Below are 16,584 nucleotides of genomic sequence, written 5' to 3'. Positions count from 1 at the left end.
TTAGACTGGAGACCAAATCCTGGTTCCGAACTGTTCCCAACTCTGGCATCAGCCCCACTGGAAAAATGGGAACTGACATCCAGCTGTGGTCCTTTAGTGGGACTTTTTACATGTTCTTTTAGTAAGTCTTCATTCCTCCATTGTCCCTTTGCTTCTTTGTTCATCTGTTCTTTAGAAGTTGTCTTTCCACTCCCAGGTACCCAAACTCTTGAATGCTTCATTTGACTTTGTCCCTTTGTAGCATGGCCTAAAGCCTGATTTTGTGTTCGTCTTTCATTCTTTCCACCTGTATTTTCAGTCAAGCCGACCTCCATCCTTATTTTCAGTTCTAGCTCGCCAACATCACTCCATCCCTTCTGCCTATCCAACCAACTTTCCCTTTTCCATCTCCCATCTTTCCCTGCACCAGCCTCTGCTTCCGAACACCGCACGCTGGATCTTGTAGTTGTAGGCTTCATGTTTTTTATCTTTAAAATTCTTTATTCCTGGAAAACATGAGCATTGCGTTGATTGCACTTAAATTAAGTCAGCAACTTTTTTACAGTGTTTGGAAAAGCTGATAGAACACTGATAAAAAATATTTCTTCAGAATAAACTGTTTACACAACCAAAAATATTGGTGATGCTGTGTTTTCTTTGGGGATTTTTTTTGTGTGGGATATTGTCTGTTGACTGTTCACTGTATATCATAATAATAAATAGCATTTATGACAGCGTTTATAATTTTTCTTTTTATATTAAACATTAAATATTACATACATACATACGTATGTAATGTAACGTGTATTTCCATTACATGTTTGGTCTTAAATTTCATACAAGGTGGTATTAAAAAGGTGGTCTTTAAAAGTTTTAAATTTAACTTGTTTATATCTGTAGACACCCTGTTATAATGGAATATAAATGTCTATTTAAAAATCTGATTTAATCTTGTTAGGGTAAACCAACATGGTATCTGGAAATTTGCATGTGCCACACCTGTCATGTGATCTCTATGCTTTATTAGTCTTAAAGTGTAAACTTCTTTTAAAATGTTAACACTTCACTTTTGTTCAGTAAATCATGTTAAAATATGTTAAGAATTTCTGTGTTTTTGTAATTACCGGTATATCTGAAGCATTTGTTTAGGTAGACTACATCTATTTTCTTACACAGTAAGTCTGACAGTACTCATATTGCTTATATATAAAACATACATAATAAGTGTCTTATCTAAAACAGTGGAGAAAATATATACTTACTGAGGTTTTTATTCTGGTTCAAGCAGTCAAATCATGTCAAGACTTCGTGCGCATATAGGCTAACATGACTACCTGTGCTGTGCTTATGTTTTGTTTTCCGGTGATCTGTCAGCTAAAAAACAGGTCAGTCCAGATTGTAAATGAGCCCTTTTTCAGGCATACTTTCATTTTCTAGATGATTTCATGTGTGTTTAGATTGTGTAAATCATTAAGTAACAGGGTGTGTCATATAAAAATGGCTTGCATAAATCTCTTTAAAGATGGAATTTCTGTAATAAAAGTTAGATTAATTAGTTAGATTAATTAGAAATAAATTAGATTAATTATTTTATTTTTGTATATATGTGTGTGTGTACATGTAGAAAAGGAAAATTCACCATTTGATTTTTTTATACATATAAATACATAGCCTACAGAACACACATAAGATAAATAGATAGATGGATGGATGGATATGTACAGACTTCAGACAGATAGATAGGTGGACGGGCAGACAGAAAGACAGATGAGACTTTTATTATGTAATTATAAGACAACGCTTCAGACTTCTATCTGTTACGTCATTTTTGGCGCCGGAAAAAGAATAGTAAACAGTACGGGGGGGCGGGGAGGTGTTTCATCGCTTTTTTTGAGCCTCATCACAATCACCGTTGTTTGAAGAATTCCAACAATACTTAAAAAAGCAAAAAAATAAACACATAGCGAAACTATATTACTTCGATTACAGCAACTGTGGACTCAACGTTTCCAGGTGGTTGTTTCCATTACGAGAGGGGGAAGCAAAAACACTGCCGATCGCAGAGAGGTAAAATTATGTCTGTTTGGCACTTTAGGAGTCGCCAGTCCGCCAACATTTTTGCAGCTGCAGTTGAGATACTGGGAGTGGACATGGTGTTTATTTACACCCTATGCATTGCTTCTGCTCATACACATATTAAAATAAATGATTGTGCATGGTGTTATTTTGACTAACGTTAGTAAGCTTTGCAACTTGCTGATACGTAAATATTGCACAGAACCTCGATCACCCGCAGATGACAGATAACTGAAACCGCTACTTTTTCGTTATTACTGTTATGTATATTAAAACTACTTGATATCGGTGCGTTATTTTAAAGATATTCTTCTCAAGATTTTTAAAGACTTAGGGGGTCTTAGAAGTTAACAAGTGTGGCTGTGCGAAAGTGTTCAAACGACTTTTATCTGTTTTAATTAACATTTTATGAAATGGATTAAGCATAAAACCCCGTTCTAAATTGTTTGTTTGTGCATATTTTTCTCTGGTATTCTATTACAAAGTTTGATTGACTGGTCGTCCATCCAGTGAGCATGGAGACAGGAGAAGACCAGACCAACTCCAGCTCAGCCAATAGCAGTGCAGCATCAGGGGGAAGCTCCCGCCCCCCTCAGATAGCTCAAATGTCTCTCTATGAAAGGCAAGCTGTGCAGGTGGGTCACAAAGCCACAGCAAACTAGACTTACAGACAAATTTAAGTGAAGATTAAATCACTTATTCACCTCAGTGCCTCGGTTTGACTTTGTCAAAATCAATGTCTTGAATTTTGGGAAATGTAATTGTCTGTACACTTAAATATGTTTCCAGGCTCTGCAGGCATTACAGAGGCAGCCCAATGCAGCTCAGTACTTCCAGCAGCTGATGCTGCAGCAGCAGATCAACAGCGCTCAACTCCACAACCTGGCTGCTGTGCAACAGGTCTGGCTAATTCAGTCAATCATGTCATGTAAAATCCATACAAAATCATTTTAGTTCAGCAGAAAAAAATAAAAATAATTATTAGAGATATTTGCCCTGATGGATGATGAAAAACAACCAAATTATGCAAAGTATCTTAAAAAAAATTCCACCAGCTTGTAAAATTAGTCTGTAGGACTAAAATCTCAGCCCTGGTGTTTCACTTGAGTATTCACCATCTTTACCTGGTTGGATAAATTAAGTTTGGGGTCAGTATTTTATTTATTTATCTATTTGAAAGAAATTAATATTTTTTTTAACAGCAAGGTTGCATTAAATTGATCAAAAGTAATAGTAAAGAAACTTATAATGTTATAAAAGATTTCTATTCCAAAAAAGGGCTGTTCTTTTAACCTTCTATTCATCAAAGAATACTGGGTTTACGATAATAATAATAATACTAAATATTTTTGGAGCACCACATCAGCATATTAGAAAGATTTCTGAAGGATCATGTGACACAATATTACGGTTTTTACTGTGTTCTTGAATTGAATAAATTCAACCTTGGTGACTTCTTTCAAAAGCATTAAAAAAATCTTACCAACCCCAAACTTTTGAATGGTAGTATAGATAATCTTGTTTATATATAAGCATTGTTTTGCATCATATGTAATTATTTTACATGTATGATTTACCTAAATTATTGCAAAGAACTAGTAATTATTACTAGTAATTTTATTATTTATTTTTATTGATGTTATTTTAGTTATGATTACCATTATTATTAACATTCAATGAAAAAATATTCTTTCGTTTAGGTTCTTAAATGTGATGATATGTTGCTAATTGTTTTCGGATCTAAAAATGCACCACCCTTTAAAGATTTCATTCTGCTTTTAATGTCATTCTGCAAATGTTGTTTAGAGGTTTCCGTTTTATATTTTCAGGCAACTCTTGCAGCCAGTCGTCAGTCCAGCTCTCCCAGTAACAGCGTCTCTCAAGCTACAAGCACAGCACAATGCACAGTGAGTCTCTGGTTTTAAATCTATTAAATAAGTGTTGCAATTCAAGTCAAGTCACCTTTATTTTTATAGCGCTTTATACAATATAGAACGTTTCAAAGCAGCTTTACAGTGGTCAACAGGAAAATGATTCAGTGATGCAAACGGAGTTCAATTAATCTGTAAACAGCTTTAAAAAGAAAATAAGTGTCATCGCTCAGCTGAAGTCAGTTTAGTGTTGATTTATTTCCGTTATGAAGATCATTCATTATTAAATTACTTCAATTCAGCTATAGAGCAGCTCTGCAGAAAACAGTGATACCGTTCAGTTCTCATGCGATAGTGGCAGTACAGTCAGATCAATAATATTGTTGCATATTAAGTGTCCCCAACTGGCAAAGAACCCAAACTCCATGTCATCAGGTGACAAAATGGAGAGAAAAAAAACCTTGGGAGAAACCAGGCTCAGTCAGGGTCCAGCTCTCCTCTGTCCAACTAATGAACATGATGTGGTTTAATCACAAGTCAGAAAGCAAATTGTGGATTTGTGTCATAAATATGTATGTATGAGTATCATAACTAAGTATGATAACTATCCTCAGTTTCTGATTCTCTGTTTGTGCGCTTAAAGGCACAATATGTATTTTTTTTGCTATAAAAATATAAAAAATCACTATATCTATGTTATATATTTTTTAAAGTTGTGTATTTACATTATCCCGACAGTTCCAATTAACTTCTAAATCCAGAGAAATTAATATTTTAATTCGAAGACACGGACCGTGTCTTTATTTCCGTTATGTCGCAGTCAATGGCGTCATATCCGCGTTGTCCCTGGTTTCCGCCTATGGTGCCATGGTAACCAGAGCTATGAGCAGAGCCCTCTGATTAACCAAAGCGACAGACGCAGACATCTGTGGAGTTCGCAATGTCTATTTGCACGCTGTTGTTGTTTTGTTCAAACATTATGGACCATGGCAAGCAGACTTTGGATAAAAAAGGAGAACTAAAACGAGAATCAATATCAGCGCGGTGTTTTCGAGATGCAGAGAGCTCCCTTAGACAGTATATAAACGAGAGCTCCACGTCCGAGACTTCGACCGCTCCTACATGTACTTTATTAAACAGGTGAGCACATTTACATAAAACTAATCAATGTTATATAGTTCAACAATGATAAAATGTCAGAATATGATCTGTATGTTATTCTAATGTTGATCTAGCTTACTGCTAAGTTAGTCTCATACAGACAAACTAACACATACTTTTCAACACATTCAAATGCAGTTTAGTGTGCTAATGTAACGTTAGACCAGGTGAAACAGCGCTGCGTTACCTCACAAGTTTAATTTGTCTAATAAACTGACCTGTGAGTAGTAATTCTGCGTGTAGTTCGGTTGAATGAAATGTCCGTATTCCTTTTATATCCGCGGGAGCTCGCGGCGCGTGTGGAGCTGATAGCTGTCTCTTAGCAATCCCGAACTGCTTCATATCAGTCATGATAAAAACATCGATGTATTCAGTCATCCATAAACATTATTAGATCGGCCGGCTTGACGTTGACGACAACATCCATAATTCTTAGCATGTGTTGCGTCATCAAACTACGCCTTTGTTATTGTAAAGAGGTTAGCGACCCCTAGCGGAGAAAAAATCCCATACTGTACGTTTAATGCTTTTGATGATAATTTTGGAATGTTTTATTAAATAAGTAAAAGCTGACCTGTGGTGTGCTTTTTTAGGTGAACTTAAGTACCACTTCTGGTGGAGGGACCATGTCAAACCCCCGTCCGATTGGACCTGCCACCTTGGCAACATCAACAGCCCTTAGCCAGTCAGTTTTGTTAGGTGGAAACTCTGGTGGACAGGGTCAGATGTACCTGAGAGTAAGTGCCTTGTCATAGTACTTAAATCCAGACATAAACCTAACATATGTTTTTACAACTTGTCATAACAACAGTATGAAACACTTCACCCGGTGAATGTTAATATAATATTTATCCAAGCTCGCTCTTTTCATAAGGGTGTGATTTAACTGGTCTTTCCACCATACAGGTAAACCGCTCTCTCAAGACACCTCTCACTCCTCAGCTCATTTTCATGCCTGGTGGTACAGCGACAGCTGCTGTGGCAACGGTTGCCCAACAACAAACCCAGCAGCAGCAGCAACAGGAAACGACTCCTACATCCTCAAGTAACCAGTCAGACAATGATCAGGTGTGACATTTGGCCTTCTGAGTGATTTTTGTCTAAGACATTCAAGACATTCTTTAGGTTGCTTTGTTTTTGTGTCTTTCTTTTTCAACAGAGAAATCTCATTCCACATCACAAATCTAGTGGTTTTTCATATTTTCATTTGTAATCAATTTATAACGCTATACTTTGTGTTATATTACCTTGGCATTAAATGACAAAAAAATGAGAGGGTGTTTCTAATACAGCGACTGAGGGTTATGGCAAATTTGACATCTTTCTCTCTTCTCACTGCTGTAATCAATCTCTATATATTTTTTCCCTCTTTGGAAATCACAGATTCTTTCTTTTTCTACTGGAGCAAATAGAAATACAAAAATGGTATTTGCTCCCGTTTACCGCTATAGAAGTTTACCCAACTATGGTGACATTCGCTTCTCAGAACCCCGGAAATGTGAAAAGCGTCTGTTAAACATCAAAGATATCTTACTGCCTGTAATTCTGTTTTACAGAATTTCACTGTCAGCTTTTAAAAAGACAAATTATGAAAAACCTGTCATATCATGCCCATTTAGACCGTTCACACTTTTCATTTGTTTTGCCTCTTGCATTATTTCTTTTGTCTCTCCAATTTTTAGGTACAGAACTTGGCAATGCGTTGCGTGTCCACTCCAAGAGTGGCTACTGTGAAGACCGAGTTTGCAGACAGGAAAGAGACGAGTGGTGAGGAATATAATTAAGATGATATAGGCCTCAACAGGTTATTTCTGCTTGCCCAGTTGAGCCAGTAGTTCAGATTTCCGGTTGCCCTGCCCCAACACAAAAAAATATAAATGTATTCTAATTTCAAATGTTTAATCTTAACATGTATTATTTATTATTCACATATATCTATCCATGACATTTGAACATTTATTTATTTATTTATTCCATGACTGAAAAAAAAAAGACATTTATAAAAATATTCAAATAGCAAAGTTATTTAAAATTGGCATAATACTTCACTGTTTTTACTGTAATTTTGATTACATAAAGTCAGTCTTGGTGAGCAAAACATTTCAGATTGGCTTGTAATTTTCAACCTATTCTTAATGATACTACCAAGGCTATTACAATACTTGACAATTATTGACTATTCATTTTCAAATGTTTTTCTTATTGTTATACATTTCCTTTCAAATTCCTAGATGTATGCGTCTGCTGCAGTCATTTCCAAATGCACTAGCTATGAAATGAACTGTGGTTTCTCTATCTTTCTATGACTTTAAGGTTCATACCCACTTAACCAGCAGCCTCAGACTCAGCAGCAGTTTGGTCAGTCAGCTCAGCAGATCCAAGCGCAGACTCAACCGCTCGCCAACACCAAACTGCAAAACTACTCCAACACCACCAATCCCAATATGTCTGGCCTCACTGTGAAGGGCTCCAACCAATCCGCTGTCACCCCACAGCAAGCAGGAGGTTCCTCCAACCCTCCGTCCTCCTCGCCTTCCCCCTCGCTCCCTCTCTCCCAGCTCCTCCTTTCTCAATCTGGCTTGTGCCAAGCTCGAGGAGTACCAGCTGCTGCGGCCACCGTAACCCACATCCTGGTGCCCACATCCAATGTTCCCACATCTTCTCAAGGCTATCCGATGGGCACGGTGGCAACCAAATCCAACATGACTGCCCAGACGTTAGTGGTGCAGCCACTCCAGCAGACGGGGGTGAATCTGAGCTCGGAAAAACTGGGTCATGGAACAGGGCATGTGCCCATTCAACCCAAAACGGCTCAGGGGCATCGGCTGCCAGTGCAGATGCCCCCTCGTCACCCACCGCCCATTCTCCCAGCACCACCCAACAATGGCCAGGCCACGGGGGGCCATCACCCTCCCCACGTCCCAGTTCAGCTGGTTGGCGCAAGGCAGAGCACGCTAGGAAACTCCCAGGCATTAGCAGTGCCCCAGGCTCGGACCTGTTGCGCCCAGCAGGACGCCACAGGTGTCGTGCCCGTCAATAACTCCGGTAGCAATGTTGTTACTATGATGACTCCCGTGGAAACAGGCGGAGCCGGAGTGTGCCTTAAAACAGCCCAAAGTGCCCTCCCACTGTCTCAGATGCAGACCAATCAGTGCGCAGCGTTGAGTCATGGCAATTCTGCATCTGTCACACACTCGATGGATGGACAGAGTAACTCTGGAGACTCTGTGTTCGTTCAGTCTGGACCAGTTCAGGTTAGTAGATAATAGGTGAACTGTATTTCCTCATGGTGTGTTTATGCTGTGACACTTGTGTAATCGTCCTTCTCTCATAGACAAAGCCTGTGATTGGTCCATTAAAAAGGAAATCAGAATCTGATTTACCCAATGAGATGTCAACCGAGACCATCAATGCAAGTCTGTTAATGCAAGACTCCGCCCCTCCTCTTTCACCAGCTCCTTCACTAGATACAGGTGAGCCATAGGCAAGGGATGGTATGCCTGAGACGCAGTGTTTTGTACAAAATGCTGTTTTTGTAGTGCCCAAAAAATGCCCAGAATTATACACTACCATTGGAAAAAGTTTGAGTTTAAAGAATACTTTTATTCAGAATTTTTTTTTTTAATTGATCATATTAAAGTAAAAGTAAAGGCTTTTTTTTTCTGTTACAAAATAATTTATTCTTCAAATAAATACTGTTCTTTTGAACTTTCTATTCATCAACAAATTCTGAAAAAATTTTATCACGTTTTCTACAAAAATATTAAGCAGTTTAATTTAAATGGCTTAAGGGTTAATTCATACTTTTATAAAATGTATTTTTAAATACCATAAAATAATTGGGAAAAAAAAAAAAAAAAAACGCAAATTTGCACCTACATGTTATCAAATGTACAACCAGTCTGTCATGATTACAGATAATATCAGTTCCAAATTGGTTATAATCCATTTTTTTTGTCATCTTAATGGTAGATACTGGATATTTAATTTCTCATAATCAATTCCCCCCTATTTTTACCTTTGCCATCATTTAACAACACTCACTTAAAGTTAATCTTTAAAAATACTAATATATATATATATATATATATATATATATATATATATATATATATATATATATATATATATATATATATATATATATATATATATATATATATATATATGTGTGTGTGTCAATTTATTATCTGTATGAATAGCAGTATTTATTCTTCCCTTCTGTCTTTTTATTAACATTTTTGCTTTTCTGAACAATTTGTTTCTCCCTGTCTATTTTCTGATTTAGCCCCAGAGATGGCATTCTCTTCTCCTCCTACTCTCTCTCTTTCTCTCCCTCTTCCTCGTGTTGGAGGACAGGGCGATCGAGCACCTGTCCCACAGGCTGTGGTCAAACCTCAGGTTCTCACTCACCTCATTGAGGGCTTTGTTATCCAGGAGGGAGCCGAACCTTTCCCTGTGAGTCTTTCTACTTAATACGAATCTAGTGTTTCATGGTAAGGCAAAATGTGTTTTCAGACCACTGTAGAAAGATAATAAAGCGTTAAAACATTCATTAATTAATGGACCAATGGTCTGAGAGGTATAGGACACACATGACGTTTTTCTGCTGATTGACAGGTGACTGGGCCAGTGAAAGAACTTCCTGTGGCTGTTCCACCCATCCTACACCGAGAGAACATCCGTGATAGTGAGTGGTCGTGTGTTTCAAACAAAGCTTTGTGGAAAAACTGTTTAAGTATTATTTTTATTCTCTCTCTCTCTCTCTCTCTCTCTCTCTCTCTCTAACACATTGTGTCTATATATTGTTTAAAGAGTTAAAGTGTGAATACTGTCAAAGGTTTGCACCAGCCAACCAGTTCAGGCGATCCAAGCGCTTCTGTTCTAAAACCTGTGCGAAGAGGTAAGACCAAAATCATCCCATATCATTGATAGATTCTTAAAAAGATTTTTAATTAAAAAAAATTATATAGAAAAAATGTAACTAACTATGAATAAACCTGATTGAGTGTGTATTGTTTTATCGCTGACTTCTGAACCTTTTGATTCAGGTACAATGTCAGCTGCAGCAACCACTACCGTGTTAGTAGGGGTCTTGAGGGTGCTGAACGGCCACCAGGGAGCCCTGTGGTGCAGGATGTTATTGCTAGGCGCAGGGGTCCTCGCAGGAGCAGCTCTGAGATTGCCTGTGCTAAAATATCAGGCAGGCATCTTCCAGTAAAGGTGAGATGATGGACATTGCCGTTTCGGGTCTGTACAATGGTTTTTTTTTTAAGAATTTAATACTTTTATTCAGCAAGGATACACTGAATTGACCAATAGTTACAGTAAAGACATTTAAAAGTTTCAAAAAATAATATTTCAAATAATTGCTGTTCCTTTGAACTTTCTGTTCTTTAAAGAGTCCCACAAAAATATTAAGCAGCACAACTGTTTTCAACAATGGTAAGAACACTAAATTAGCATATTTGAAGGATTTCTGAAAGATCATGATGCTGAAAATTCAGTTTTGCCATCATGGGAATAAACTTTTCCATTTTAAATGTAATATATTAAAATAGAATATTTCAAAATATTATTGTTTTTACTGCATTTAAATGCATAAGAATTGAGCATAAGAGACTTGTTTCAAAGATTCTACCGATCCCAAAGTTAACCTAAAGGGAACTGAAATTAAACATGTATGGTTTTACAGCTTCTAGGTTTTAAATAATTAAGTTTCTTTTTTTGTAATTTCAAAACAAAGTAAATAAATATGGCTTTTTCTATTTCGCAGTGTCGTTCAGAATCTAGTCGTTCTGAGGACATCTCCAGCTGTGAGGAAGAAGAAGACTTCTTCTCACTCTCTCCCAGCTCGTCCTTCTCGTGCCCGAGACCAATCCACTGTGGCCCTCAGTTGGATGACACGGCACCAAGTGGCCTCCCAGTGGACGAGAACCACTTCTTATCTGGCAACCCTGCTCGCTGGAGTGTGGAGGAAGTGTGTCAGTTCATTTCTTCTCTTCAAGGTCAGTATGCTGATGCCAAACGTGAGGTGTGCTTTGTGCTCTCCTGTATATTTACGATATTATTGAATGTACTCCTCCATTGTGACATCTCTTGTCAGGTTGTGAGGACTTGGCATCCCAGTTCCTGTCACAGGAGATTGATGGGCAGGCACTGTTGCTTCTCAAAGAAGAGCATCTCATGTCCACTATGAACATCAAACTCGGTCCTGCTCTCAAGATCTGCGCGTCTATCAACAGCCTGAGGGATTGAGCGAGGGTTGGAGAGAGAGATGAGTTGCAGGATTAAAGCTTTATACTTCCGTCACCAGCTTGAGAAACTGAAACTGATGGGGATGAAAAGACTTTAGATTTGACCTAAAGTTTAATCAAAACAACAGGGAAGAATGGGAGAGAATGTCATCTGAAGGGTAAAATAATAAGTGATGCCTTATTAAAGGGATCATTCACCCAAAAATGAAAATGTTGTTATCATATACTCACCCTAATGTTGTTCCAAACCTTTTTTTTGTCTTCTTTTAAACACAAAGAAAGATATTTCAAAGAATAGTTACCAGGTAGCTATTGACTTCCATAGTATTCTTTTCCTACTATGGAAGTCAATGGCTACCATCAACTCCTGAATACCAAAATTCTTTAAAATATTTTGTGTTTAACAGAAAATAGAAACTCGACAAAAGAAACAAATTGAGGGTGAGTAATTGATAACAGAATTTTCCTTTTGGGGTGAACTATCCCTTTAAAAGCAAACAATTTACCTTAGTATTTTTGTTTAGATGTGAAAGCCTGCGTTATTAATATTGTTTTCAACGATGGCTAGATTGTACCTGACTAATTCTCACTTTAATTTGTCCTGTTTTCAAACACTTCGAGAAAGAATATTGGAAATTATCCTAAAGGAAAAATAGCACAAATATGATCATGTATAATCTTTAAATGACTAGATCGATTTGTTTGGAGATGTTAAACAAAATACATTTCAGTCCTGTATTTTGAATGTGCTACATGTATAATATTAGGGGCTTGTTTGAATGGGCATGCGAGTCTTGCGTCTGTTTATTTTTTTGCTGTCACTGTAAATGTGTTGTCTTAAAGTCAGTATGTTTGTGTTCTTTTGTGATTGTTAGTTATTTTATACATTTGTAATCAAAGTATGACTGATGATGACATTAGAGACAGTAATCAATGTTATTCCTGTAGTGTTTTTGACTATCAGAGTCAAAGACGTGAATAAGTTGCCTTTCTAAAAATAACAGTATGTTGCCTCTGACAGCTGCATCTTTTTCTGGGCCCCCCCACACAAACACACAAATAGTCACCTGAGCATCATTTCACTACTTTTTTGGGGGGAAAATCTGTTATTTTAGGTTGATCAGCACTTGACTAAGAGGACTGTCGGTTGTCTTTGTGTGCTATTTTGGAAGTTATTACAATTAGATTCCCCTACACTAAATAACTTGTCTGTCAATATGTGGCTCCTGCAGTCACTATGGCAACATAAATAGTCATTTCAGCCATTAGTGATCTCATACTGCAGCTTTCTGTCCATTCCTGTATCACTGCTATTAATGGGTCAGAGACAGAGATGGAAAATCTGGAGCTATGTTCTTACTACACAGTATTACTGAATGGAAGTAGGTTTTTGTTTCTTTTTTAAATAACAGACTGAAGGAGTGTTTGGATAACATCCTAGAACCACAATTTTTTTTTTTTCTACAGTAGATGATTGTAGGGCATTTTTCATAAAAAAAAATAGCATCATTATTTTTGGGTACAGTTTACCAGCTTCATAGACGAGTATTAGTAGCTTTACCTGAGAGCCTTGCAGCACATGAGAGCAAGTGTGAGTGTGTATAAGAGAGAGAGAGAGAGAGAGAGAGAGTGCCTGAGAAAGCTGTGTACTGGTTCTCTTAACATGGCTGAGTTTCTTTGTATGCATAAATATGAATAAAGAAGATGCTGTGACATTCACATCTCAAGTCTTTATTTCCTGTTTGGCTATGTTTCCCCTGTCTGTTCCAAATGTATTGACAGCTTTGTTCATGTATAATACACATTTTCTGTTTTGTTTTTTAAGTATTTTTTGTGAATTTTTAATCAATATTGTGTAAAAACGATACTTTGTTTCAATTTCTGAATTTCCTATAATTAAAGAAATATCTTTAAATGGATGTATAATGTCAGTTTGTGTATATTATAGTGATTTCAATTACTTATTTCTGCAGATTACATCGTTATGCCAGTAGGTGGAAACGACTGACCAGAAGTGAGTCAAATTGACAATTTCACTCAACGATTCGTTCAAATAACGGATTTATTCAATTTAGCAAGAACCGCCATGCGCGTTGATTCCGGCTTGGCTTTGTTTGGAAGTATTTTCGTTGGCACTTGCAGTATTATATCTAAAAAGTAAGTAACTCAATATTTAACTTTTATTTATTAAACTCTTCTATTATAGCAATATCACACTCCCAATGTTGGTTTGAATAAGCATGACTGTTATTCGGAAAAATCTTGCTCGTGTGATAGTGCTTTAAAAAATATAGTCACATTGTAATTTTCCAGTGACTTCCAGAACTTCTTATTTATTATGATACAGTAAATATGCAAATGGACCTGCCACGTGTCTATAAAGTGGTGGTATAATGCCCTTTTCACAAGATGTAAAATATATCTATGATGTCCTCAGAATGTGTGAAGTTTTAGCGCAAAATACCCCACAGATATTTTTTATATAGCAAGTTAAAGTTGTCACTTTTTGAGGGTTTGCACCGTTTTGTGCCTGGCCCTTTAAATGCAAATGAGCTGCTGCAGAGAGCGGTGTTTCAAGAGCTCGTGTCTAGCAGCTGCTGTTACCTCACGCAGACACACTAAAATGACAGAAACTGTTCTGCCTTTAAAGTCCCCGTGAACCGGAAGTTGCAAACGACTTTTCTCCAGTGTTATGACGTATTTCCCAGTGAAACGGAATATTGAACAGAGGTCAGGGTTTTACTCTAGCGCTCCTCCTCTCCATCTCTGCTCATAGCAGACTAACGGTTTGAGGGGAGTGGTTAAGCGTTGCCCAAACCAATTCCTCAAACCTACGTCATCAGAGAAGGTCCTCCAATGCAGAGGGGAGGGGCATTTTCAGATTTTGATTAAAGATTACTACGGAAGCCCTAAGAGGCCATGGATTGTTATTTTTTTCTATCTTGTTTTCTCGTGATCACGACTTAATTTTCTCGTGATCTCGAGATAACAAAAGTTGTTTTCTCATGATCACGACTTAATTTCTAATATATGATCTCGACATAAAACCGTTTTCTCACGCCGGCATGTGTATGTATCGCGATTCGCGAGAAAATCTAGCTCCTTCTGAATGTTGTGTATATCATGATGTAGCCTACGTGCGAGCTGGCTTCTTTGATTTTGAAATCTACTTCATAAAAAGCCCGCAGAAGAGATGGATTTTATAATTGCTTTGAGAGAGAGAGAGGTGTCCCAGAGGAGAACCTGGCCAGACTTAACTGATCTCTGACCATTTCTCGGGTCAGCCGCAAAAAAACATTAATCTGCATCTTTCAAACATAATTCTGGTAGACATGCAGATGTCAGGACCTGAAGTTGGCTGGCAATGAAACTGACTACACGTTCAGGGTAGCTATATTGTCTTCTACGATAAAGTTGCAGACCTGACAGCCTCCTCCTTCTAAGTGTCGGACCCTAATGTGGAAGTCGCCAATCACTGACAGACATAGAACTATATTTTGAGTGATCCCGTTATCAAAGTAAAAGCGAATGCGATCATCCATGATATGCTGCTTTATTCTGCGTTTGGTGCTTATACTGTTCTTGCCGACTACGCAGAAAAAAACAAGTCGTGATCACGAGAAAACAACTTTTGTTATCTCGAGATAACGAGAAAATTAAGTCGTGATCACGAGAAAACAACTTTTGTTATCTCGAGATCACGAGAAAATTAAGTCGTGATCACGAGAAAACAACTTTTGTTATCTCGAGATCACGAGAAAATTAAGTCATTATCACGAGAAAACAACAGAGAAAAAAAATATTATCCATGGCCTCTTAGGCCTTCCGTAGATTACTATGGTAAAAAAAATTTTTTTTAAATATTTTCTTGCACGGATTAATTGTTCACCACAAGACTAGTAATATGCTCTAACAAAGTAAATAGGGTCAATTTTGATTTCATGGGGACTTTAATGTTAAACGGAGTCAGATAAGGATGGAGAGACTCAAGAAGAAGTGACAACATGTAGAATGCAACAGGACGTCTCTGAATGGTTAGTTGATGAATTTATGTTGCTGATGTGGAGTTAACTATCTTCAATTAGGATATTCTGTCATGATAAATCTATAAATTGCTCATATATGAACTGTTGTGAGATGCACACAGAGTGACTTTCTATTGCATGTGAAAAGATGGATGCTAAAGTTTGAGCTTACTCACAAATGTACACTTATACAACAACTTTTCCTCTTCTCAACATGGACTGCGTTCCCGGGGGCGGGGTTTATGTAAATTCTAGGGTTAGTGATGTCACTAACCCGAGAGGAATGTCGTGTAGTCCCAACAAGCCAATTGTTGTAGTCCTTTTCTTTAAAAGCTAATATCTTCCTTTGCTTTGAACTTTGAGCGTTGTAACTTTTCAGATGTTGTTTATGCTCAAACAGCAACATCACACACTAACTAAAGTTAGAAAAGTGAAATCACACTCAGCCACCCCTTTAAAGGGTAACTAAACCTTTTAAATAATACTAAACTTATTAGTGCTGTTCATTGATTTTGACATGGTGTAAAAACGCCTGAGTGCTGCCCTCTTCGTGTCTACTTTTTTATGCGTCCACTTAAAGTCGAAAAAAACATTGTGCTTTTGTAAAAAATAAAATAAAATAAAAAGAGTGCTTTCTGCCTCTCCATCTCCTTGAACTTTTTTTCTGGAGCACGTCTCTAAACTTAAACAAAACTCAGTGAATACTAGTCACACGGGCATAAGCAATATATTTTTTATAAACATTTAAGTCTCTACTATTAAATTATCTAATTCAAAACGAAAACAAATATTCTCTGTTTATGTAATCTGTATGAAAAGATTGAGATGTCAGTCGTTCTCATGGCTACTCATTATAAACATGCCTAGGCTCTGGCCACTTTTCTAGCATTTTTCAAATATTGCCAGTGAGTGGAGTCAGGCTCTGACCAGGGGTTGAGTTACCCTTTAAACAAGGCTGCATCATTAAGCTCTGGACTGTCTTGGATCTCAATTTTGCTTGATCAGACCAGTCCAATAAGGTTGAAGCTTCTCGGTTCATTACTTTAAATTCTAGCTTTCCACAGCATCAGCAGGATCAAATATCTTGCTGTACAATAGAATAGTAATTTGATAACAAATAAAATCATAAAATTTGGCAACATTAAAGAAAGTACGATTATATTTGAAAGCATTCGTTAAAATTAACATTTCATACTTTACTTTTTTAAAGTCAGT

General features: G+C 37.2%; 1 protein-coding gene across 1 annotated transcript; it reads left to right on the top strand.

The window, feature by feature from the left end:
- Nucleotides 1-1,809: 1,809 nt before the first annotated feature.
- On the top strand, nt 1,810-13,262 carry phc1 (polyhomeotic homolog 1). Its single transcript, XM_081389190.1, has 15 exons — nt 1,810-2,046; nt 2,541-2,690; nt 2,845-2,955; nt 3,885-3,962; nt 5,681-5,824; nt 5,994-6,155; nt 6,770-6,854; nt 7,401-8,341; nt 8,422-8,560; nt 9,376-9,545; nt 9,708-9,777; nt 9,903-9,990; nt 10,139-10,310; nt 10,864-11,095; nt 11,194-13,262. The coding sequence occupies exons 2-15, from the start codon at nt 2,571-2,573 to the stop codon at nt 11,343-11,345; spliced, it is 2,664 nt and encodes an 887-aa protein (XP_081245316.1). The 5' UTR covers nt 1,810-2,046; nt 2,541-2,570; the 3' UTR covers nt 11,346-13,262.
- Nucleotides 13,263-16,584: the final 3,322 nt, after the last annotated feature.

Source organism: Scardinius erythrophthalmus, assembly GCF_964197995.2.
Source record: "Scardinius erythrophthalmus genome assembly, chromosome: 16".
Classification (NCBI taxonomy): Eukaryota; Metazoa; Chordata; class Actinopteri; order Cypriniformes; family Leuciscidae; genus Scardinius; species Scardinius erythrophthalmus.
This window is presented reverse-complemented; position numbering and strand designations above follow the sequence as displayed.